Raw genomic sequence first — 27,142 nt, 5'->3', positions numbered from 1 at the left:
GAATATCTGAAAAGCAAAATGTACAGCATTTCCGATTCAACCTGCAAGCAACTAAACATTACACACTTCACAAAAAGGTGTTCTATTTAACTTCAGTAAAGCAATAGTACATATTTATGACTAAACATGATTTAAAAAGTGTTTTTGTTCCTGAGCTCTTCCTAAAAATCAGGTGATGGCCTTACAGTAAACATATATAGTCGTGGCCAAAAGTTTACATACACTTGTAAAGAACATAATGTCATGGCTATCTTGAGTTTCCAATCATTTCTACAACTCTTATTTTTTTGTGATAGAGTGATTGGAGCACATACTTGTTGGTCACAAAAAACATTCATGAAGTTTGGTTCTTTTATGAATTTATTATGGGTCTACTGAAAATGTGACCACATCTGCTGGGTCAAAAGTATACATACAGCAATGTTAATATTTGGTTACATGTCCCTTGGCAAGTTTCACTGCAATAAGGCGCTTTTGGTAGCCATCCACAAGCTTCTGGTGAATTTTTGACCACTCTTCTTGACAAAATTGGTGAAGTTCAGCTACAATTGTTAGTTTTCTGACATGGACTTGTTTCTTCAGCATTGTCCACACGTTTACGTCAGACATCACATGGACAAAGATAAGACCTTTTGGAGGAAAGTTGTGTGGTCAGATGAAACAAAAATTGAGCTGTTTGGCCACAATACCCAGCAATATGTTTGGAGGAGAAAAGGTGAGGCCTATAATCCCAGGAACACCATTCCTACCGCCAAGCATGGTGGTGGTAGTATTATGCTGTGGGCCTGTTTTGCTGCCAATGGAACTGGTGCTTTACAGAGAGTAAATGGGACAATGAAAAATATTCTTCAGGACAACCTAAAATCATCAGCCCAGAGGTTGGGTCTTGGGCGCAGTTGGGTGTTCCAACAGGTCAATGACCCCAAACACACATCAAAAGTGGCAAAGGAATGACTAAATCAGGCTAGAATGAAGGTTTTAGAATGGCCTTCCCGAAGTCCTGACTTAAATGTGTGGACAATGCTGAAGAAACAAGTCCATGTCAGAAAACCAACACATTTAGCAGAACTGCAACAATTTTGTCAAGAGGAGTGGTCAAAAATTCAACCAGAAACTTGCCAGAAGCTTGTGGATGGCTACCAAAAGCGCCTTATTGCAGTGAAACTTGCCAAGGGACATGTAACCAAATATTAACATTGCTGTACGTATACCTTTCACCCGGCAGTCACATTTTCAGTAGACCCATAATAAATTCATAAAAGAACCAAACTTCATGAATGTTTTTTGTGACCCAACAAGTATATGCTCCAAATCACTCTATCACAAAAAAAATAAGAGTTGTAGAAATGATTGGAAACTCAAGACAGCCATGACATTATGTTCTTTACAAGTGTATGTCAACTTTGGACTGCGACTGTACATGTGCTTATTGTACAGCATCTAAACACATCTAAACACTCCCATACTGGGAGTCTTGTCAGTTGGCGAATATTTTGTTTTTGTTCTGTTAGTTTTTTTTGTTCAAATTGAAGTTTCCTAAAAGATTGGCGAGTCTTCATCTTGACACGGCCCGGAGGTCAACACAACATTGTCCAGTCCGATCTCTCCGCCAACTCCTCTCCCACGTTGTGCTTCAAAGATGACCTGGAAGACACGCAACTGTATCATTTGCCGTTTGCAGATTGTCTACCAGTTATTAGAGCACATATTGAACCACTGGTGCAAGGAGCAAACTGCTGAGCCAGAATTAATACCACTGATGAGTTCATTGTCGACAACAATACGACAAGTGACGTCTAAGAACTATAGGAAATGTGGTGGTTGATTCAATAGATCCATTAATTTGATAGTTCACAGTGTTTCAGGAATTTTGCACTAAAATCAGCAAATAACTCACTGCGTGCGGTGCTTCTTCTCTCCAGGCCACAGTGAGGAGCTCGGTCTGCCAGCCCTGATTTGTGCTGTGGCTCTGCTCCCACACGGGGTACGCTTTGTTATCCAGCAGCACCCTTAAAGTGCCCACATCATGACCCACGACACGGTAGTCGAATGTCAGACAAAAGCTGCCCTGCTGGGTTCGATCACTGAGCAGCAGCTTGAGCTTGGCCACATCCTCGTGCTCGCCCAGAAGACCACTCATGGACATGTAGTACTCGCCACCTGAAGAAAAAGGCTTGTGACCTAACTTAACTTTACTGTAAATGCTGTATTTCTATTGCTGTAATCGTGTGTACCTCTGCCATGGTAAGCTACACTCCAGTCCACGTCATCAGCCTTGTCTTGGACCCACTCGCATGCCCCCTTGTCAAAATTGCAGTCCATGATGAACTCTAGTGGAGAAACAAAAGTTGCATATTATCCCATTCATAGGCGCCGATCCACATTTCTGCCAGTGGGTGCTCGGTGTGTGTGTGTGTATTAGTGTTGTCCCGATGCCAATATTTTGGTACCGGTACCAAAAGTATTTTGGTACTTTTCTAATTAAAGGGGAACATTATGAATGTTGTCTGTCTATCTGTGTTGGCCCTGCGATGAGGTGGCGACTTGTCCAGGGTGTACCCCGCCTTCCGCCCGATTGTAGCTGAGATAGGCTCCAGCGCCCCCCGCGACCCCAAAGGGAATAAGCGGTAGGAAATGGATGGATGGATTATCACCAGACCTATGTAAGCGTCAATATATACCTTGATGTTGCAGAAAAAAGACCATATATTTTTTTAATCGATTTCCGAACTCTAAATGGGTGAATTTTGCCGAATTAAACGCCTTTCTATTATTCGCTCTCGGAGCGATTCACATCGGGAAGCAATCCGCCATTTTCTCAAACACATTACAAAAACCGAGTCAAATCAGCTCTGTTATTTTCCGTTTTTTTGACTGTTTTCCGTACCTTGGAGACATCATGCCTCGTCGGTGTGTTGTCGGAGGGTGTAACAACACGAACAGGGACGGATTCAAATTGCACCAGTGGCCCAAAGATGCGAAAGTGGCAAGAAATTGGACGTTTGTTCCGCACACTTTACCGACGAAAGCTATGCTACGACAGAGATGGCATAGAAGAATATCGACCCTAGCTTCCCTGGCCTGCTGACATCAACTCCAAAACTGGACAGATCAGCTTTCAGGAAAAGAGAGCGGATGAGGGTATGTCTACAGAATATATTAATTGATGAAAACTGGGCTGTCTGCACTCTCAAAGTGCATGTTGTTGCCAAATGTATTTCATATGCTGTAAACCTAGTTCATAGTTGTTAGTTTCCTTAAATGCCAAACAAACACATACCAATCGTTGGTTAGAAGGCGATCGCCGAATTCGTCCTCGCTTTCTCCCGTGTCGCTGGCTGTCGTGTCGTTTTCGTCGTTTTCGCTTGCATACGGTTCAAACCGATATGGCTCAATAGCTTCAGTTTCTTCTTCAATTTCGTTTTCGCTACCTGCCTCCACACTACAACCATCCGTTTCAATACATTCGTAATCTGTTGAATCGCTTAAGCCGTTGAAATCCGAGTCTGAATCCGAGCTAATGTCGCTATACCTTGCTGTTCTATCCGCCATGTTTGTTTGTGTTGGCATCACTGTGTGACGTCACAGGAAAATGGACGGGTGTATATAACGATGGTTAAAATCAGGCACTTTGAAGCTTTTTTTAGGGATATTGCGTGATGGGTAAAATTTTTAAAAAAACTTTGAAAAATAAAATAAGCCACTTGGAACTGATTTTTTATGTTTTTAACCCTTCTGAAATTGTGATAATGTTCCCCTTTAAAGGGGACCACAAAAAATGTCATCATTGGCATTATTTTAACAAACGATACATTAAACATGTTTGTTGTTGCAATTTTGTCCTTAAATAAAATAGTGAACATACAAGACAACTTGTCCTTTAGTAGTAAGTAAACAAACAAAGTCTCCTAATTTAGTCTGCTGACGAATGCAGTAACATATTGTCATTTATCATTCTATTATTTTGTCAACATTATGAAGGACAAACTGTAAAAAATAATTATTAATCTACTTGTTCATTTACTGTTAATATCTGTTTTTATTCTGTTTAAACATGTTCTATCTGCACTTCTGTTAAAATGTAATAATAATTTATTCTTCTGATGTTTGATACTTTACATTAGTTTTGGATGATTCCACAAATTTGGGTATCAATCCGATACCAAGTAGTTACAGGATCATACATTGGTCATATTCAAAGTCCTCATGTGTCCAGGGACATATTTCCTGAGTTTATAAACATAATATAAATTAAAAAAAAAAACGAAAAAAGATTGTGTGATGTTAAAAAATATCGATGTAATCATAGTAGTATCGACTAGTTACGCTATTGTACGTGGTATCATTACAGTGGATGTTAGGTGTAGATCCACCCATGGCGTTTGTTTATATTGTAGCGTCCCGGAAGAGTTGGTGCTGCAGGGAATTCTGGGAATTTGTTCTGTAGTGTTTATGTTGTGTTGCGGTGCAAATATTCTTCCAAAATGTGTTTGTCGTTGGTTTCACTATATGGCACAGGTTTATGACAGTGTTGGCATTGTTCATACTGCCACCCTTAGTGTGACATGTATGGATTTTGAATAAGTATGCCCTTCACTCATGCATAGTATGTTTAAAGTTAAAATGAGTCTGACATTAGTTCCGTTTCGGGCACAATGAAACCTTGGTTAGATTTTGGTAATTAAAGTCTATACCATTTGAGATTCTTTAATAATGCAAAACTGAACCAGTTCACCACAAAATTAACAACAACAGGATTGATTTTTCAAAAATTATTTTAAGGGTTGAAAGTTGCCATCAATCACCCACGTGGGTGCTCGGTATTGTCCGTGGGTGCCCGGGCCCCGAAGCACCCACGGGATCGGCGCCTATGATCTCATTTGTCATGTAAAGAGTTGCAATGCAGTGATGTCATACAGTGGAACCTAAAGTTTAGTTGAGCAATTGATAATTTGACCTACAACTCAATAAAAAAGGTTGACCTTTAGATATGTTAATTTAGCAATACTTTGTCTATCTGCTAGTTGCTTTTTGGTTAATATATCTCAGTTTCTTCAACTATTTTTCTGATGAAATACAGTTTATTCCAAATGCTATAGCAGAAGAGTATCAGTGCCTTAAACAAGTGCAAAAGTGGTACTGATGTGGCTTCTCAAATGGTGCAAATTTCTAATTTTATGTCTGGTCGTTTGACTTGTCGTGGGTAAAACAACAGGAAGAGCAATCGGTCAGTTGCGACTGTTTGTTGGGAGTTCTGCCATGTCAGAGGATATTGTCTCTTTGTGTCTTCCACGGTTGAAGCAGAGTTAATAAAAATCAGAACAAATTAAAGATCGGTATATTCGACTATAGAGGTTCCATTTCCGCGCAAGTGACATTGGATGTCATTTTTTGTACCTTCCTGATGCGCTGCTCTTTCAAGTTGTTTGAACTCCGTGACTGGACCCAAAACTGATTCAAAGTCCTCTGATGCTACATGGAGAGATAAGAAACAAATATTAGAAAATATACAGCATAGGTCAGAAAAAAAATAAAAAAAAAATAAATTATATATATATATATATATATATGAGGTGGCGACTTGTCCAGGGTGTACCCCGCCTTTCGCCCGATTGTAGCTGAGATAGGCTCCAGCGCCCCCCGCGACCCCAAAGGGAATAAGCGGTAGAAAATGGATGGATGGAAGGATATATATATATATATATATATATATATATATATATATATATATATATATATATATATATATATACACGCTGTTGTAACACGTGCAGAATGTGGCTTGGCATTTGTCCTTAAAAAAGACGTCGCTTGAATGGCAACATATGTTGCTCCAAAACCTGTATGTACCTTTCAGCATTAATGGTGCCTTCACAAATATGTAAGTCACCCATGCTTTGGACACTAATACACCCCCATACCATCACAGATGTTGGCTTTTGAACTTTGCGCCTATAACAGTCCTGATGGTTCTTTTCCTCTTTGGTCCGGAGGACACAACGCCCAAAGTTTCCACAATCAGCTTGAAATGTGGACTGGTCAGACCACAGAACATGTTTCCACTTTGCATCAGTCCATCTTAGAGGAGCTCAGGCCCAGCAAAGCCGGCAGCGTTTCTGGGTGTTGTTGATAAATGGCTTTCGCTTTGCATAGTAGAGTTTTAACTTGTAATGACAGATGTAGCGACGAACTGTAGTTACTGACAGTGGTTTTTTGAAGTGTTCCTGAGCCCATGTGGTGATATCCTTTACAGCCTAATGTCGCATTTTGAGGCAGTACCGCCTGAGGGATCGAAGGTCACAGGCATTCAATGTTGGTTTTCAGTCTTGCTGCTTACATGCAGTGATTTCTCCCAATTCTCGGAACCTTTTGATGATATTACAGACCGTAGATGGTGAAATTCCTAAATTCCTTGCAATAGCTCGTTGAGAGAAGCAGTTCGACAATTTGCTCACACATTTGTACACAAAGTGGTGACCCCTGCCCCATCCTTGTTTGTGAATGACTGAGCATTTCATGGAAGCTGCTTTTATACCCAATCATGGCACCCACCTATTCCCAATTAGCCTGTTCACCTGTGGGATGTTCCAAATAAGTGTTTGATGAGCTTTCCTCAACTTTCTCAGTCTTGTTTTGCCACTTGTGCCAGCTTTTTTGAAACATGTTGCAGGCCTCAAATTCCAAATGAGCTAATATTTGCAAAAAATAACAAAGTTTACCAGTTTGAACGTTAAGTATTTTGTCTTTGCAGTCTATTCAATTGAATATATGTTGAAAAGGATTTGCAAATATTTGTATTCTGTTTTTATTTACGATTTACACAACGTGCCAACTTGACTGGTTTTGGGTTTTGTAGATATACATAAAATTGACCGTTTGAGGCAATAGCCAGAAGGGGGCTTTTAACTCGCAGGTATGAACCTGCCCCACTGCCACTCAAGTCTTGAGTGGGACGATACAACAACTTTAGGATGCAGCCCCTAAGGGATGTAAGGCCCTTGTAGTATATGCACCCCCACTGCAGGCAGCTTTAGAGAGTCAGACAAGTGACAGCTGGGGTTATTGAACCTGAACACCTAAAGTGGTCTACTGCAGTGAAAGATCTCCAGTGCTGATGACAGACCTTCCTGTGAGGAGTCAGTCTGTTGGCAAAACAGCTGTTCTGGGGAAAGCATAATAAAAGGCTATATAACCTTTGTCACCCTTCTCCCAGGGTGTATGGGAAGCTGAGCCAAAATGAGTTGGATCCCTCAGCTCTCACATGCCAAAAGTTAAAAAAAATTCCTCCCCGTAGGTGATGGATGACTTGGGGCCTGTCTTCTCTTGCTATGTAACTTCTTTCACAGACACTGGTGTTTCCATAAAGATTAGTGGTGAAAGGCGACCCTAAAGATGCATTCCAATAGATGTCCACTTTTCACCCTTGAGTGTCCAAATGTCTTGACTTTTCTAAAAAGTTTTTAGGAGCATTTAAAAAAAACTAAACAAAAAAAACGTCATGGGTTATGAGCAAGGATGGGATACGTCTTTTTTCCTTGTCAAAGGCCATAGGTTAGATTAGATTACCGTATTTTTCGGACTATAAATCGCAGTTTTTTTCATAGTTTGGCCGGGGGTGCGATTTATACTCAGGAGCGACTTATGTGTGAAATTATTAACACATTACCGTAAAATATCAAATAATATTATTTAGCTCATTCACGTAAGAGACTAGACGTATAAGATTTCATGGGATTTAGCGATTAGGAGTGACAGATTGTTTGGTAAACGGATAGCATGTTCTATATGTTATAGTTATTTGAATGACTCTTACCATAATATGTTACGTTAACATACCAGGCACGTTCTCAGTTGGTTATTTATGCCTAATATAACGTACACTTATTCAGCCTGTTGTTCACTATTCTTTATTTATTTTAAATTGCCTTTCAAATGGCTATTCTTGGCATTGGGTTTTATCAAATAAATTTCCCCAAAAAATGCGACTTATACTCCAGTGCGACTTATATATGTTTTTTTCCTTCTTTATTATGCATTTTCGGCCGGTGCGATTTATACTCCGGAGCGATTTATAGTCTGAAAAATACAGTAGATTAGATTATTTCAAAAGGGACAATGCAATTTCATAAAACACTACACATGGTTAAAAAAAGCCAGAATTAGCCAGAAGGCTAGCTTTCATTTGTAGTCCACTGGCCATGATGTAAAAAAGGCATTAAAATTACAATTTAAAAGAAAAAGAAAGAGCGAAAAAGAATAAAAGCACACAATACATACACAATATAATAAAAAAATAAAATACAACATCACAACATAACATTTATCTTAGCATCTCTCATCTTTTAGTGCTGGCAGCTGTAGGCGTTGATAAGCCACATTTTCAATTTTTTATGTGAAGGCCTTGTAGGTGGTGACCAGTTTAACCTCCTCAGGTACTGAGTTCCACACATTTGCACTCCATACTGACCAAGCCGACTTGCTGAAAGTGCTCCTGCGCAGAGGAATATAACAGTCACCTCTGACAGAGCCTCGAGTGACACGCTCACAGCTGTTTCTTTGGCTGATGAACTCTGCCAGAGGATTTGGAGCCAATTAATGCAGTACTTTATAGATCACTTTTAAGTCTGCAAATGTGTGAAGGCCATACTTGCCAACCCTCCCGGATTTTCCGGGAGACTCCCGAAATTCAGCGCGTCTCCCGAAAACCTCCCGGGACAAATTTTCTTCCGAAAATCTCCCAAAATTCAGGCGGACCTGAGTGACGTGTCGACAGCCTGTTTTCATGTCCGCTTTCCCACAATATAAACAGTGTGCCTGCCCAATCACGTTATAACTGTAGAATGATCGAGGGCGAGTTCTTGGTTTCTTATGTGGGTTTATTGTTAGGCAGTTTCATTAACGTCCTCCCAGCGCGGCAACAACACACAACTACAGTCATGTTTTCGTCTACCGTAAAGCAGTTCGTCTGCCGTAAACAACAATGTTGTGACACTCTTAAACAGGACAATACTGCCATCTACTGTACATGCATATGTGACATTAACATCTACGGCTTTTAGAGAGTGCAGTGCACAACTGCGCACACAACAAGGAGACGAAGCAGAATGCATCATCAGAGAGGGTGTTCAGCATGGTTAGAAAAATAGTGACAGAGAATAGAACAAGGATGGACAATTCAACCCTTAACTCAACAATGAGTAGATGAGTGTTATGTGTGTGTATATGTGTAAATACATGAACACTGAAATTCAAGTATTTCTCTTATTTTTATATATATATATATATATATATATATATATATATATATATATATATATACATATATCTAGAATTCACTGAAAGTCAAGTATTTCTTATATGTATTTATATGAAATACTTGACTTGGTGAATACTAGCTGTAAATATACTCCTCCCCTCTTAACCACGCCCCCCAACCACAAACCCCCAACCACGCCCCCGCCCCACATCCCACCTCCCGAAATCTGAGGTCTCAAGGTTGGCAAGTATGGTGAAGGCTGTCCCACTTTAAAATACTGTATTTTTTTAGAATGACAAAGTGATGATAGTTTTTTATCCATAGCTTTAATTGCTCGTTTGTACAAGATTTCCAATGTTTTTTTTAAAACTCTGACCAGCCTGAGACCAGCTGCTAAGGCAATAGCTGAAGTGGCTGAAAATCATCAAATGCAAATACAATTTTGCAGCTTCAGTTGACATTTCATTTCGAATTACACGAAAATGTGCGAGATTAAACTTGATTATTTTACACAATTTGCCAATATGAGCTTTAAAAGAAAGCTCTGAATCTATTATTAACCCAATATATTTATATTCACTGACAATTTGTATTCTTTCTCCATTAATATGTTTGTCGGGGTCAGATGATACTTTTTTTGTTTTAGTTACATACATGCCTACAGTTTTAGAAAGGTTTAGCTGCAGACAGCACTCCTGCAACCAAGTTGTAACATAGGATATTGTTTTAGTGAGTTTAGCAGCAACAGTATCTTTGGTGTGACCATGAAGTAAGACAACTGTGTTGTCTGCATACATTAAACATTCAGCCTCAGGACAAACAGTGGGCAAGTCATTAATATAGAGGTTAAATTAAAGGGGGCCTAATATTGACCCCTGAGGGACTCCGGAGGTTAGCCTAAGAGAGTCAGATCCGCAGTTGTTAACTGATACAGATTGTGTTCGATCATGCAGATACGATTCAATCCAGCTCACAGCATTTTGAGAGAAGTACAATTTTGAGAGCTTGGTAAGAACAACAGAATGATTTACTTTACTGTTGTACTTTGTTCTACTGATGTGTTTAAGATTTGGTTTGATTAATTACTTTGGTAAAAAGACCATGATAATTACCAAGATAAAATATATCCGTGACTTACTGAAAACATCTCCTCTTGGATTGAGTTGGTTGTCTTCCTCTTCTTCGTCCTCCTCCTCTTCCTCCTCCTCGAGGAGTTCTTCCATCGGGGTCTCTCCAGTTGGTTCGCCAATGTAGACCTCTGCTTCGTAATCGAACGGCTGCTGTCGGATCCTCGGAGGCAGTGTCACAACTGGTTCGGGGATGGCGTTTTTGATGTCTTCATTCTCAAACTTACCCCCCAGGATTCTAGGCCTTACTTGGGAATCTGGGATTGCTACAGGCAGGAAGAGGAAACGGCTTAGGTGTGATATGGGACTGCAAACATGCTTGAGAGCTGTAGCATTTTACCAGGTGTTATGAAACATTGCACATGCTTTTGTGCTGGAGTAGTACTCTTATAGTAAACCACAAGAAAGCAGCAGAGCATACACAACATGCAGTAAAGACATCACTGCATTAAGTAGTACTCATCATTTGGGGGGGTTACTTTCTTGCAAAAGCATCCAATCACATGATTAAAGTCTGTAACGGTCATGCAGTAGTTTCAAGTCCTGATATCAAGCATTATGTGCCCGGGAGATCACATAACCAGTCATGAGCAGAGAGGTGGGAAGATTGCTTCTCAGAAGAAGTTGAGAGGAGGCAATTAATGGATTTGCCAGGCAGCGACTTAATAGCAAAAGCAAAGCTCAGATTCCACATTGGCTCACCATTCAAGACGTGGTCTGCGCTGCCTTTGTCTCCATCACGTGACCTCTGATAAAACGGCTTGACTATAAAAAATAAATGTACCTTCATTCACTCCGCTACATAAAGCCTCACCTGGGCTAAATGAGGTAAGCATAACCTGTCTTCCCATTTGTCTTCAGATGCCAGACGGTATTTACTATTGTGTGCTTGCAATCCCTGGCTCTCGCTCACTAACATCTGCAAAACGTAACTTTTTTTTTCTTTTCTAAGGACAGGAAATCAGTCCTGGATAGCCTGGTGATGTGCTAATACTGAAATATGCGGCACTAAAACATCCTGGCAGTGACGGGGAAAGACATTAGCCATGAAGACCCAGGATGTTTTAAATTGAACCGCTGAGACCACTTTGGTTCCTAATTCTGTGTAACAGATCTAGGATCTCACCGGAGCATTCAAAGCCATTGCCTCTGAAGCCAGACTTGCACCTGCACTTGTAGGATCCTTGATTGTTCAGACAGACAGCCTGATGGCTGCACTTGTTGGTGCTGGATGCACACTCATCCACGTCTGGAAATTGGAAGAAGCCTTGTTTTTGTACCTTTTGTACCGTAAGTGGCTGCAGATGTTACCCCCGAATTCACATAGATACACCTTACCTACACAATCGTGTTTGCCGTTGACGTATTTCAGATTGTAGCCCTCCTGGCACTTGCAGAAGTAGCTGCCAAATGTGTTGACACATTGCCTGTTGTATGGACAGAGGTTGTTTCCAGTGACGCATTCATCAATATCTGCAGGGAAACCAAACATTATCAACATTTAGCCAATCACTCCAACCATCTCACCTGTACATCCTTAGGGCCTGATTTACTAATGGTTTGCGTGTACCAAAACATGTGCAAACTTGATAGCGCACGCAAAGCTGATCCTACTTGATTTGGATTGCGCCTCTTAAAGGAGGAAAATAGTGAGCGAAATACATTTAGTGTGTCCTAATGTTTATGCAGAATATACGATTGTGATTAATCAAGGCTAAAACTGTTTGCAGCCGCTGTTTTTGCATCTATATTCAGCACGTTTGAAAGGTACGTCCAAACTGGCACAGTTACGCACAAACATAGATGAGAAAGGAGGTGATTGTGCTGCAATGACACACAATGGAGAGAGAACACTCCATTGTATGCCTGTCATCATATTTAGACTGTCAAATCTAAAAATATTAGACATATCGTCTACTCAGCAATGTCATTTTGTAGCTGCTTGTGTTACGGCTCAAGCTCCTGCCACCACACATTCCTCTGTGCGCTCCTCTGAGCACGCCCATGGGTGTTCCCCTCCTGCCACGGCCGGAAATCAACACACTTGACGCTGATGAGGACTACACTCCCTTCTTAAGCCAGCGCTTCCTGCATTCCAGTGCCAGAACATAGCTACTTGTTCTTGTAGAGTAAGCCTACACGTCTCTAGCTCCTTTTCCATGTGGATTCGCTCTCTCTGCGTTTTCCCTCCTCTGTGCTCATCGTGTCGTGTCCTGTGTCGTCATTCCGCAGCTTCCCTCTGTTTTCCCGCTTCGAGATGTGTGTCTCGTCTCCCCGGATTCCCCCTGGACTTCTTGCTGGCTTCCCGGATCTCGACCTCTCGCCTGTCCACGGACCCTGATGCCTCGCTCCTGCCCTTGACCTCTCGCCTACCCAAGGACCTCCGAGCCAGCCTTTCCCTCTCTGGACTTCCGCATCTCTCACAACACGCACCTTCAACACATCCCGGTAACACTCACCAGTCAATCGCATCACATGGTTTCACACCACGTATTTGGATTAGATACACACGTCTTATCCTGGTGTTTAATAAACACACTTCCACATATCGACACCCCTGTCTCAGTGCTGTCTCCTTCTGCACTGTACTGTAACAGCTTGATGACTTAAAGGGCTGATTGAAACCAGCAAATACCAAAATTAAGTGGCATGTTTTAATGTAATGCCGTTGCTTAGTTAACATGCATTTTCTTGTGTCTAAATCAGGGGTGTCAATTTTTTTTTTCAGGCAGGGCCTCATACAGAAACAATTAAGAATTTGGGTTCCACTTTGATACATTTTGTCAATAAAGATAGTAAATACAATTAAGGTAAATAAATATATGTTAACTATCTGAACAAAACATCCACACCACATCATAGCTTTGTGTTATATTGTAGGTAACAAAGCAAATTAGTGTCATATATAATGTAACCCTCTTGAGATATGTAATTAGTTGTTATTCTTATTCTATACCCTTTTTCTGCAAACTAAAAACTTTTTGAGGGATTTACCAGACTCGAAAACCTACCATATCTTGCATGAAATATGTTCACGTGTTCAACGTGACTGGAAGCATAGAAATGATCAACTACTATATACAGTAAGACAAATAGGTAGTTAGCCAATTTTGTTAAGTCCCACTTTTGGGGGGGATTTGAGCTAGTTCCATTTTTTCCTTATTTTTTATGTGATGTCCTAATCCAGGATGTGTTTATTTTGTATGTAGAATGTGTCACGGGACGATAAATGGGCAGCACTTTGGACACCCCTGGCCTAAATCATTCCAGCGCATAGTAGCAGAGCACATCTTTGGCTGTCTAGATTGCACTTCTATATTGCCAGAAAAGGTGGTACAGATTAAAGTTGTGTGCTGCATGTTTCACAGCATAGTACAAACAGCACATGCTGGAGCACATAGATGTGCGGTAAATTAGTGTCTCCATGGTCGGGTGTACATCCAAAATCCTCATTTAAATTGGGCTGTCTAGATCACTTTTGCACTTGTTATCAATTGTGCACATATTTTCAGTTGATCACTCACAAGACACCAGCTAATAATACTCAAAATTGTATATTTTGCACATGCTATTCCAGGGGTCGGCACCCCAAAACGTTGAAAGAGCCATATTGGACCAAAAATACAAAAAAAAAAACATGTCTGGAGCCCCAAAAAATGAAAAGTCTTGTATAAGTGTTATAATGAAGGCAAGACATGATGTAAGTGTCTATATTAGCCTACTATCAAAATGACTATGTGTCGCAGGCTGAATCAAATCTTCGTTGACAGAAATGTTGAAATGTAATACTTATTCTAGACATTTTTACAACATTAGAAACCATTAGTAAATCAGAGGCTACTCAGAAGGTGAGATAACGCCTGGAAATTACTGGCTTTTAATGGCCAAAGGTATAGATGTGTGTGTCCAATTTAAAGGAAACAACAGGCTGTCTTCTTTTAATAGATTTTTTACCATCTTTGGCAAGCTCGGTAATATTTGCTGTGGTCTGGAACAACATGGCACACAAACACCTATCTGAAATGCAGCCAATATTACATACAGATAATGTGTCATGAGACATGCAAAACTAAATTATATACAAAGAGGACAACAGTGAAAAATATTCAATGAGCTCAAAAATACGTTTGTACCTACAAATGAGGCACAATGATGCAATATGTACATACAGCTAGCCTAAATAGCATTTTAGCATGGATTAGCTTGCAGTAATGCACTGACCATATGTGCCTGATTAGCACTCCAACAAGTCAATAACATCAACAAAGCGCACCTTTGTGCATTCAGGCACAGTATAAAACTTTTGGTGGACAAAATGAGAAAGAAGGAGTGGAAGATTTTACATGTAAACAAACTGTGGTGAGTTTAATAACCGCCAACATTAGTAGGACACCAAAATGTTCACCAAATACTCTCATTAGTGAAGCATACACACAAACATATTAGACAGTTCTAACAATTGGGAAGGTTTGTGTCATGTTTCTTCTAAAAAAAAAAAAACAATAAGACAAAAAAATTATTTCCCCCCCCATCTTTTTCCATTTTCCATCCTCTTTTAAAAATGCTACAGGGAGCCGGTAGGGCGGCACTAAAGAGCTGCAAGAGCCGCATGCGCCTCGAGAGCCGCGGGTTGCTGACCCCCGTGCTACTCAGTGTTTGTCATTTGGGATCTTATTAGATCAGACTTATGAATCCTGTGGATGTATTGTGAGCTCAAAGTCAGGACAATGTTCGAAGTGTGTGACAGAAGACAAATAAAACGTGTTCAAACAGTGAGAGAGTAAGCGGGATCTGGGTTGAGCAGAAAAATCCACAAAAATTGCACCAGAAAATCTGTTTTTCAGGGAGTAAGGGGAAGCACAGACTGTAATATATTCTCTGAGGGGAGGCTCACTGTGGCACAAATTGAGAAGCCATGTTCCATGTAACATCTGGCATGAATTTCCGAAAGGCCTGCCATAGGACAAGAATGCTTTGTAAGTCATATTTCTCAAAATTTGTGGTATATTTTACGATGATAACATTCCGCAAAACTTGTTGTCCATATCTGGAGTAAATTATCTTTAATACAGTACTTGTTGAACGTTAGAAATGCAAACATGCTAACCACGGACTAAAACATTGTAGCGTTATCAAAGGCTTTATGATGCCGACAACTAGTTTACAATATTTCCATTGGAGAAAAAAATCATTGAACTTTAAAAAACTCGGACCGGCGTCACGGAACAGACTGTGAATTTGGTGTACCTGTTTTTTTTTTACAATGCGTTTAACTGGAATGTTTTCAGGTCAGACCTTATAAACTCCTCGTAGGATATTTACGACTTCCGAGCAGTCTTCAGATGCAGCATCGGCGTGCGCGTGTTTACATACCTACAAAAGAAAGACAGCTATTTTGCCTTCGGGTGATACTCAATTAGTCCAGATGTCTACCGTCATGAGTACATCTGTCTTACAAGAGTTCCTACCTTGTAAATCCCTGGAATGGAAACCTGGGCTAAAACATGAATCCATCCATGTGGAGGTTCTGAAGCGTCTCCAATTTATTTATCTTGTGTTTCTACTTGTTTTGTTAGTACCTGTGCCAACTTGGCTCTGTCGCAGCCCAGGAAGCGTTTTGGAACTAGAAACCTAATTGCCTTCCTTTGATTTACCAGCCAAGCATGCAGAAGCCACATTAGAGAATCTTTATAGAGTTTTCTCCACTAAAACCCCCAATCACCAATGGGCTGGAAATAAGCCAAAGTCAATTCATTCCCCTCTTGTTCTTTTCCTGGATGTTCTCTTCTTTTCTTACATTGTACTTTGTTCTGTCTTTAACTGGACCATATGTTTGACATATGTTTCTTTGAGAGTGCCGATCACTTACCTACGCAAGTCCTCTCGTCCGATGCCAGCTGCAGCCCCGCAGATGGGCAAAGGCAACGGATCTCGCCCCGGACTTCCTCGCAGCCGTACTGGCAGTGAGCGAGGGAGCACGACCTGGAATCTAACGCGCATGTTCAGCAAATATGCAAAATCCATGTATGAATGAACAAGAGCCATGGTACTCACTGGCGCAAGATCCATCAGGCATCACGGTGTATCCATTGAGGCAGTAGCACTTGTAACTTCCATGGGTGTTCATGCAGCGATGTTCACACGGACGAGGGTTCAAGCCACATTCGTTCATATCTGGGGAAAAAAACAACTTTTAAATACATGTTTAAAATGGCATACGTTAGAGACCACTAGCGTATTTAACACTGATATCGAAGCCAAGGTTTGTTTGTCTTTTACAGAGTACCCAACAAAGTGATATTACTCCAACTGTGTGCAATTTCGCACAGTGACAGAACATTGAGTGTATCAGAGGTACTCAAGTGGGGCCCGAGTTGTTTTGTTTGATCCGCCAAAGGGTGGCTTCTCCAATTTATTGCATAATCATAACTGGGGATAGGTTGATTGGCTTGGCCCTAACAACCGAAGTGCCCAATCAAACGACACCTGAAGTTAGACGCACCTGTGGAGCATTAGGATTGCACCCATTTAAAAGAGAACAGGCAGGATCGACGAGGAGGGAAGCGACAGAAGGAAGAGCGACCGAGGGAAGCGACAGCAGAGCGATCGGGGAAGAATCGACAGGCTTTGCCAAGAGCGTCCGGGTGGACGCCCGCAGGCTGGGAAGGAATCCAGGACTACACAGCAGACCCCGCAAGCTACCGGTGTGAACCCCAAGAAGCCCACAACACGCAGGGGCAGAGGAAACTCTGTCTCCGAAGTAAGTGTCGTGGATTGTGGATCTGTAGGGGTGATCAAACTGCCTTTGGCTGTGGGCTTGCGGGCTCGTGCGTTGTACGCTGGCTGTGTGGTCCTGTGGGCAGGAGCGATCGGGACCCAGAGACCTGCGGTGACTCCCGGGAGCGACCAAGAGGCGGAGCGAGACGGGTACGGCCACGTAGGTCCCGCGAGTGACCGGCGACTGGTGAGGTGAGTGGGCGTACACAATACTTCGACGCGGAACTACAGCAGGGGCAGGGGAAACCCTGCCTTGCGTGTAAGTGTGGCGTCAGCCCGGGGAGCGTCTCCGTAGTTTTAGAAGATTGTATCCCCGTGGCCTGCCTCCGTTTTAATTCTGTGTGCAGGAGAACACCGTGGAAGTGGGTGAAGCTAGGACGCTGACCCACTACGCCTGTCGCGGCTGTACCCTCACCATAATATTGGTTACCAATTGGTATTTTTAGTATTGACAACTGGATGGTTTTAATCTATATTGTAATGAATTGTAAATCAGCATCATTATCTTTCCTTATTTTGGGACGGTTGCTCTCACTGCATTGGGTCCTTAATATTTGTATTAAGCAACATTTTTATTAGATTTTAATATCCCACCACTTGGGTCCATCACATTTTGACCTAGGCTCTTCCGGGTACTGCAGACCTGTTTAATGACGCTCGCTTGTAATAAAGCAACTTTTTGTTCAGAAAAGCATCTCCGACGTCTCTTTTGATCCAGCCGCACCGCCGTGTTGCCCTCCTGCACGGGAGGGGGTGACAAGACCAGAAATACACTTCAGTGCTACTGTCGGCTTCAAATCGCCATGTTTGACCAGTGGCCCTTTAACATATTTTCACATATGAAAATACGTTTGAGCATCTCCTGGTTAATTAAAATGCGGTCATGTCAAAATACTTGAACACAACTGCAAAAAAACAAGGTAGTCTCTAATTCAAATAAAATGCCTTTGATATTTACAGCATGTCTGTCTGAATGGACCTTAAGCCCCAACGCATTTACAAACAATTTCCAATTTTCAGCAATTTCAGAGCTTAAAATTAGGTGTGAAAAGGGCGAACACAGACACAAAAAACATTCAAACATACGTTCACAAAAACACAGTAAAATCAATGTCCTTATCTAATCCAGGGCATTACTTTTATAAATCCTAAAATTGTTTTGATTATATTCTCTTTTCGTATGGTGTCTGATATATGGTCTATTCCAGTCATTTTAAACCTTTTTGTGCTCAGGGTCCAACTTGTCCACTACAGAGGGGCCTGGAGCCCACTCAAATATTGACGCTGACTTCATAATCTTACTCTTGATTTTAATCACATCCAATGTTTATAACAAATCTATTTACAGTTTACAACTTTGTGAAATGACATGAAACCATGTGTTAACAAAGTTGATCATTTATTATAAACCTTAGACATAGCTCAGGCTGATTAGAAAAATAAGTACTAACCAATTATATTGCCTAATAAGAGACTCATAAATAAATGCCGAAAAATACATTTACATACAATTATGTTGTGCTAAAATAAATTACTAATAAATATATTATTTCTTAACTAAACTGTCAATAAATCTAAAGTGCAAATGAAAATACAGCTTCATCACATTAGTCATATTTTTTGCACTTAAGAAACATTTCTATTTTGCGCCAGACTTCTTCCGTTTTATTGAGATTGTCATTACTGCCACAAGTTGTGTAAAAGTGTATTACAGTGTATTGAGCTGAGTTTTATTTCAAACATGTATAGGTTGATTAGCAACACTAAATTGGCCCTAGTGTGTGAGTGTGAGTGTGAATGTTGTCTGTCTATCTGTGTTGGCCCTGTGATGAGGTGGCGACTTGTCCAGGGTGTACACAGCCTACTGCCCGTATGCAGCCGGGATAGGCTCCAGCACCCCCCGCGACCCCGAACGGGACAAGCGGTAGAAAATGGATGGATGGATGTATAGAAACAGATATTTTTGGGTGGCCTTCTAGAAGCGCTCACGGCTCAACAATGGCCCTACGGTTGGGAAATACTGGTCTATTATGCTAATTTATTGGCTAGATTGTTATGGAATCCCCCAAAAAATGTCTGGGTTTAGGGTTGTGGGTAGTTGTTTTTTCCTGTACGTATTAAAGTTAAAGTACCACTGATAGTCACACGCACACTAGGTGTGGTGAAATTACTCTGCATTTTGACCCATCCCCTTGTTCCACCCCCTGGGAGGTGAGAGGAGCAGTGAGCAGCAGCGGTGGCCACGCTCAGGAATCATTTTGGTGATTTAACCCCCAATTCTAACCCTTGATGCTGAGTGCCAAGCAAGGAGGTAATGGGTTCCATTTTTATAGTCTTTGGTATGACTCGGCCGGGGTTTGAACTCACGACCTACCGATCTTAGGGCGGACACTCTAACCACAAGGCCACGGAGTATAGCATATAACATACTTATGCTCTGCCAATCTGTCTTTTAGTCATCTTTTTTGTCATTACAATATCGAAAACTTTGCAAATATGGTAACCTAGCGCATAAACAACAAATATTACCTTACATTTGATAAATGGGTTAACGTCATGCATTATTGTGAATATTGAAATGGTGAAACCTGAATGATTGTCTAAAAAAGGACTTTGTTTGTGATACATTAGTGCAATGATTACAGATACAGAAGTTAGCCATGGCTTTTTGGAAGTTGGTGGTTGATAGCCATGAACCAACTTATCTCTCAAAGTAGGACACCTTTTGAAACGGACAGGTGAAGCTTCCGGAAATATTTGTCTTATCACTCTCTTTAATAGTCCAATTGCTTTTACTGATTAGTTTTATTCTGTTTGTATGTGGAACTGAAAATAACACAATCTTTTGTTGTTTTTAGATCTTTCTGTTAAAAAGAAAGTTCCTATTCAATTTGCTGACTCAATCATATGACTTTTGGATTGTGTTGTACCCTCGTCCTTGAAATTTGGCCTTTTTGATGACCTTTTCCATTTTTTTGAGACCCGAGCAGCTATCCTCTTCACCTCTTTGATGTCAAAATACTTCTCTTGAGTAATGTCCTGTCTTTCTCGTGTACTACACACAGGTGTCGTTCCACCTTTTTAACAGCTCTGGTACTAAATCTGAAGGTAGACAATGGCCAATCCCCCCCATTCTGTACAGGGGCCACACAGGGACAAAAAAGTACGAGTGCTTACCTTGATTGCACGTCTTTCCAGTGTATCCCAGGAAGCACTTGCATTTGTTCGGTCCAACGCACTCGCCGTGCTTGCAGCCGTGCTCGCACTGTGCTGTTAAAACATTTAGCATGGAGAAGAAGAAGAATTTTAGTGGTCGAAGGATGTTAGATGGAGAGCTTGAAGTCAAAACCAAACATTTCCATTGTTCCAGGTAGGGTTGTACGGTATACCGGTATTAGTATAGTACCGTGATACTAATGAATCATATTTGGTACTATACCGCCTCTGAAACGTACCAATCCCCCGCATCCCCGTTGTCGTGACATTGCTGGTTTACGAGCAGACGAGCATGTTCGGCAGCACACAATCACGGAGTACGTACAAACAGAAAATGTGTTTAGACACAAGAGGGAGAACGGACGCATTTTGGCTTAAAAACTAATGATAAATGTGAAGTTATAACACTGAAACGCCCACCGGAAGAGGTCGTTAAGACATGGTTAACTAGCTACCGGCTAAGGTCGAGCCGCAGTCGGCAGTGTTTTAGCTACTTCTAAATCACTAATCCTCGCCTCCATGGTGGCAAATAAAGTACGTTTCTTACAAGTGTCATCCCTGCAGGACAAGGAATAGCTAAACATGCTTCACTACACACCGTAGCTCACCGGCGTCAAAATGTAAATAAACGCCATTAGTGGATCTGAAAATGATTAACTTGTGTGATGACTGTATTATGATGATAGTATATATTTGTACCATGAATTGATTTACGTGGACCCCGACTTAAACAAGTTGAAAAACTTATTCGGGTGTTACCAATATGTACTGTACTGTGCAATCTACTGATAAAAGTTTCAATCAATCAAAAAAAATCAATGGTGTGCTAACAGGTATCATAAATCAAGTAATTGCAAAATTAGCAAAAAAATGCTAATATCAAAATGCTAAGGATTGGGACGAGGGTTGTTTAAAAATGAGCTACGGGCTACACTTTGGACACCCCTGGTCTGAACGCTTCACTCATAGTGCTGCTCTACGGTTAAAATGCTTTGTTTGGCCCATGGACCATTGGCACATTTTCACTTTGGCCCTTGGAGGCAAAACGTTTATGCATCCCTGGTTTAGAAAGTTGGTCTTAACATAGTTGTTCATAGAGGATTGTATTGATCCGAGCTAAAGATAGGTATTGTAAATTGTGAAATTTTGGAACTATACTAGTTTACATGGAATCACTCCTCCATTGTTGCCACATTGTACGAACGAATCTAATAGAACGACTTTGACTGGTCTTACCCTCACACTGGCCTTTGCTGTTCTTTTTCCAGCCATAGCAACACTCCAGCCTCCTGCCATAGCGACATACACCTTGTTGGATTCCAGGAGAGACTTGTCTGTGATGCCTGTGTCGAGGAGCAGATGAGTTCAAGGTAGTGTAGGTAATTTCACTGTCGTATACATATTTACAACCCTGGGAGTTCAAGTTAGAAAGCAAATTATGGCCTCGGACCAAAATTTAATCTCGATAATGAAAACACATGTACAGTAGTTACGTAAGTCTATTCAAGAATACAACCAACAGATCCCCATTTTACAGGTTTTCTAACTAATTATAGCAATGAGGCTAACAACAACAATCAAAGTGATGTGTTCGTTTAGATACAAAAAGTAAGATTCTCCAAAGACCAACAACCAGTTTACAGTTTGTTGGGTACAGATGGTAAAAATCATCCTACACAACGTCTGATTACCACCACCAAGTGCAAGATTGCTGGTACGTTTGTATGTTACCAGCCTTTTCCATCCATGTCATTTCAGCACAAACACATTGTTGTTGATCACATTTGGATCTGGGTTTGTTGGTTTTGTTACTGTGTAAAAAAAAAAGATTGCTTTTAATTGGAACCATTGAAAAAAGTAAACACTTAATTGTATACAGCCGTGAATTCTTAAGAATTGTTGGGCCGCTGCGGTACTCAGTTGTAATACACTTGTCCACCACTTGTGGTAATAACGACAAGGTCAAACAAACCGAAGAAGTCTGGAGCGCAAGTCATAGAGAAGTTTCTTAAGCACAAAACATATGATTAAAGTAGCAAAGCTGTATTTTCATTTGCACTTACATTTTTATTGACATCTCATTAGGAAATACATATTAGTGTTATTTATTATTGATTTAGTTAGAGTTTATTTATTTTAGCACTGTGTAGTAATTGTATCAGTTTGTATGTGTCCCTTCGTTCGCAGTATAATTGAATTGTATTAATTTTTTGTAATCAGTCTGACCTAAGCTTGAGGATAGTCTTTGTGATTAACACATGGTTTCATATCATTATCGGAAGTCAGAAATACTTTATCAATCCCATACTTGCCAACCTTGAGACCTCCGATTTCGGGAGGTGTGTGGGGGGGTGGGGGTGGTTAAGAGGGGAGGAGTATATTTACAGCTAGAATTCACCAAGTCAAGTATTTCATATATATATATATATATATATATATATATATATATATATAAGAAATACTTGAGAAATACTTTCAGTGAATTCTAGCTATAAATATATATATATATATATATATATATATATATATATATATATATATATATATATATATATATATATATAAATAAAATAAATACTTGAATTTCAGTGTTCATTTATTTACACATATACTTGTTGAGTTAAGGGTTGAATTGTCCATCCTTGTTCTATTCTCTGTCACTATTTTTCTAACCATGCTGAACACCCTCTCTGATGATGCATTGCTGTGTGGCACGCACAAAAGTGCTTTCATCAAATGCACTAGATGGCAGTATTGTCCTGTTTAAGAGTGTCACAACATTGCTGTTTACGGCAGACAAACTGCTTTACGGTAGACGAAAACGTGACTGCTGTTGTTGTGTGTTGTTACCGCGCTGGGAGGACGTTAATGAAACTGCCTAACAATAAACCCACATAAGAAACCAAGAACTCGCCCTCGATCATTCTACAGTTATTTTTTATTATTTTTTTATTTTTATTTTTTATTTTTCTACATTTTTCTACATTCTACAGTTATAACGTGATTGGGCAGGCACGCCGTTTATATTGTGGGAAAGCCTGAATTTCGGGAGATAATTTGTCCCGGGAGGTTTTCGGGAGAGGCGCTGAATTTCGGGAGGGTTGGCAAGTATGATTAATCCCCAAGGGGGAATTAAGATTTTCAGAACAATCCCATTCAAAACAAACATTACAGGGAGACAGAGCAGGATCGCTGACGGGTCTGTCAACTTCCGGCGCCCCTTATAAAAAAAGTGAGAAACAGGTAAACACTGGGAGGGGTCTAGACTAAGGCCAAAAAAAAAAAAACCTCATAGCCATAGCACATATAAACATATGTGTAATAAGGAAACATCAAAGAACACAAAGGTCATTATTAATGCTACTGTACTGTACTTCTGTGTTGCAGCTTTTACAGTTAATCGATACAATCGCGGTTAATATTTATGTAAAAAAATGAGTACAATTCGTCTCATTTTGGGAGAACACAAAAGACAAGAAAAAACAATTGGATAGACAGCTACTGTAACTGTGCTTTTATTGGTTGCCATTATTTGTCATGTGTCTTCTTCAAAGGTCAAAATAAGAAAGACTTTACAAATGGAGTACCCTAAATGCTTAAATAATATCTATAATAATAAAAGCTTAGATTTATGTAGCGCTTTTTTCTATTGGCTCACTGACAACTAGGGATGTCCGATAATGGCTTTTTGCCGATATCCAATATTCCGATATTGTCCAACTCTTTAATTACCGATACCGATATCAACCGATACCGATATCAACCGATACTTGCAGTCGTGGAATTAACACATTATTATGCCTAATTTGGACAACCAGGTATGGTGAAGATAAGGTACTTTAAAAAAAATAAAAATAAAATAAAATAAAATAAAATAAAATAAAATAAAATAAATACATTAAAAAATATTTTCTTGAATAAAAAAGAAAGTAAAACAATATAAAAACAGTTACATTGAAACTAGTAATTAATGAAAATTAGTAAAATTAACTGTTAAAGGTTAGTACTATTAGTGGACCAGCTGCACGCACAATCATGTGTGCTTACGGACTGTATCCCTTGCAGACTGTATTGACATATATTGACATATAATGTAGGAACCAGAATATTAATAACAGAAAGAAACAACCCTTTTGTGTGAATGAGTGTGAATGAGTATAAATGGGGGAGGGAGTTTTTTTTGGGTTGGTGCACTAATTGTAAGTGTATCTTGTGTTTTTTATGTTAATTAAATAAAAAAAATAAAAAAATAAAAAAAACAAAAACAAAAAAAAACGATACCGATCATTTACGATATTACATTTTAACACATTTATCGGCCGATATCATCGGACATCTCTACTGACAACCCATCATTTATTCACTCTGCATTCACACATGGATGGTGATAAGCTACATCTGTAGCCACAGCTGCCCTGGGGTCGACTGACATACACGTAAATGTGACCATCACTAAACATTAATTCACATTCATACACCACTGTGGGCTGCACTGGAGGCAAGGTGGGTGAAGTGCCTTGCCCAAGGACAACGGCAGAGGCTAAGATGGCGGAAGCTGGATTCGTGCCAGGAACCCTCAAGTTTCTACTGCCTGAGCCACGCTCACGTACACTTAATTGCCAAAAGTATTTGGCCACCTGCCTTGACTCACATATGAACATGAAGTGCCATCCCATTCCTAACCCATAGGGCTCAATATGATGTTGGTCCATATTTTGCAGCTATTACAGATTCAACTCTTCTGGGAAGGCTGTCCACAAGGTTGCGGAGTGTGTTTATAGGAATTTTCGACAATTCTTCCAGGTGTTCTATCGGGTTCAGGTCAGGACTCTGTGCAGGCCAGTCAAGTTCATCCACACCAGACTCTGTCATCCATGTCTTTATGGATCTTGCTTTGTGCACTGGTGCACAGTCATGTTGGAAGAGGAAGGGGACCGCTCCAAACTGTTCCCACAAGGTTGGGAGCATGGAATTGTTCAAAATGTTTTGGTATCCTGGAGCATTCAACGTTCCTTTCACTGGAACTAAGGGACCAAGCCCAACTCCTGAAAAACAACCCCACACCATAATTCCTCCTCTACCAAATAGGGCTAAAGTCCAGCCCCAGTCGGCAGTGTTTTAGCTACTTCTAAATCACTAATCCTCGCCTCCATGGCGACAAATAAAGTACGTTTCTTACAAGTATCATCCCTGCAGGACGAGGAATAGCTAAACATGCTTCACTACACACCGTAGCTCACCGGTGTCGAAATGTAAACAAATGCCAATGGTGGATCTACACCTGATATCCACTATAATGATACCAAGTACAGGAGCGATACTACTATGAATACGTAGATGTTTGCCATCACAACATCTTTCATTTAAAAAAAAAAAATTTGTATAAACTCAGGAAATATGTCCCTGGACACATGAGGACTTTGAATATGACCAATGTATGATCCTGTAACTACTTGGTATCGGATTGATACCCAAATGCGTGGAATCATTCAAAACTAAAGTATTGTTTTAATTGGTTTTACTGTTTGAAATTGTTTTTAATCTTATTTATTTTATATTGTTTTTAATTGTGTTTAATATTGTTGTGCAGCACTTTGGAAACATTTTGTTGTTTAAATGTGCTATATAAATAAAGTGGATTGGATTGGATTGTATCCAAACAACAGAAGAATAAGTGATCATTACATTTTAACAGAAGTTAAAAGAGAAAGTAAGCAGATATTAACAGTAAATGAACAAGTAGATTAATAATTAATTTTCTACCACTTGTCCTTAATAATGTTGACAAAATAATAGAACTGCATACGTCAGCAGACTAACTAGGAGCCTTTGTTTGCTTACTTACTATTAAAAGACAAGTTGTCTTGTATGTTCACTATTTTATTTAAGGACAAACTTGCAATAATAAACATATGTTTAATGTACCGTAAGATGCAGTTTTTTCTGGTTCCCTTTATTTAGAAATGTACCGAAAAGTGTCGAAATAATACCAAAATATTGGTATCAGACAACATGAGTATAGTCAGTGTCTCTTTTAAAACTTTTTAAATGACACCCTTGGTCATGTAGTCCCCCCCCCCCATCCCCACTAAAAGCAGACTTGGGGAATCTAAAGCTGGAGAGAAATCAACCAGAATAGCCTGAGAGTGACAGGTGCTGTTCCGTTATTAACAGTCCTTTGCCCCCATGTAGCTGACACACAACTGGTAGTTAGAGCAGTGTAAACATGCCATTAAAACAATACAAAACTGCAAAGACGATATGAACAATAAGCGCTTTGGCTGCAGGTTGCATTTTGGTTTACTAGCTCATGTTTGAGAAAAGTCTACACTTTCTGCAGGTTTCGGCAGTGTTGAAATATCGACTCACCTGTAGGCATCTGCACCTCCATAAGAGATATAGAGCAGGAGCAAAAGAGCACCGACGAAGGTGATGGGCTTCATAACTCGACTTCTTCTCTTCCAAACTGTAGTTTTGCTCCTTTTCGATGTCCGGTCTCCTGCTCCCAGGGTTGATCTTTAAAACACAATGCAGGCTGTGTTGCATGTGCTTCCACAGCGAAAGCTCCAGGGAAGAGGGAAAAAATGTCTCTCTCAGAGGCCCATTATTTTGCTTCTTCCTCTGTGGAAATGCACGAGTGGGCTGACACAGTGAAGTGAGTGAGGAGGAATAGGTTGTGACTTTTGCAAGTAGGGGTGGGTTTGTAACCGGGTGGGGATTAAGTGTCGAGGGGTTCTCCTCTGTTCACTGAAACCCTATACACGGA

The 27,142-nt window shown here is 40.3% G+C and overlaps 1 protein-coding gene across 2 annotated transcripts; it reads right to left on the bottom strand.

Annotated features, from left to right (window-relative positions):
• Nucleotides 1–1,410: 1,410 nt before the first annotated feature.
• On the bottom strand, nt 1,411–27,010 carry egfl6 (EGF-like-domain, multiple 6). Of its 2 annotated transcripts, XM_061971418.2 has the most exons (13): nt 26,746–27,010; nt 21,613–21,719; nt 20,338–20,430; nt 16,438–16,557; nt 16,253–16,372; nt 11,722–11,856; nt 11,510–11,632; nt 11,086–11,148; nt 10,395–10,649; nt 5,398–5,472; nt 2,235–2,330; nt 1,898–2,160; nt 1,411–1,644 (listed from the first exon to the last, which is right to left on the bottom strand). In XM_061971418.2, exons 1-13 carry the CDS (start codon nt 26,817–26,819, stop codon nt 1,537–1,539), a joined length of 1,632 nt encoding a protein of 543 aa, XP_061827402.2. In that variant the 5' UTR covers nt 26,820–27,010; the 3' UTR covers nt 1,411–1,536. The 2 variants fall into 2 exon arrangements, with proteins under 2 accessions (XP_061827402.2, XP_072770569.1); XM_072914468.1 differs by lacking the exons at nt 11,086–11,148; nt 11,510–11,632.
• Nucleotides 27,011–27,142: the final 132 nt, after the last annotated feature.

Source organism: Nerophis lumbriciformis, linkage group LG13, assembly GCF_033978685.3.
Source record: "Nerophis lumbriciformis linkage group LG13, RoL_Nlum_v2.1, whole genome shotgun sequence".
NCBI classification, from domain to species: Eukaryota; Metazoa; Chordata; class Actinopteri; order Syngnathiformes; family Syngnathidae; genus Nerophis; species Nerophis lumbriciformis.
Note: the sequence above shows the minus strand (reverse complement) of the source record. Positions and strands in the feature narration are given on the sequence as shown.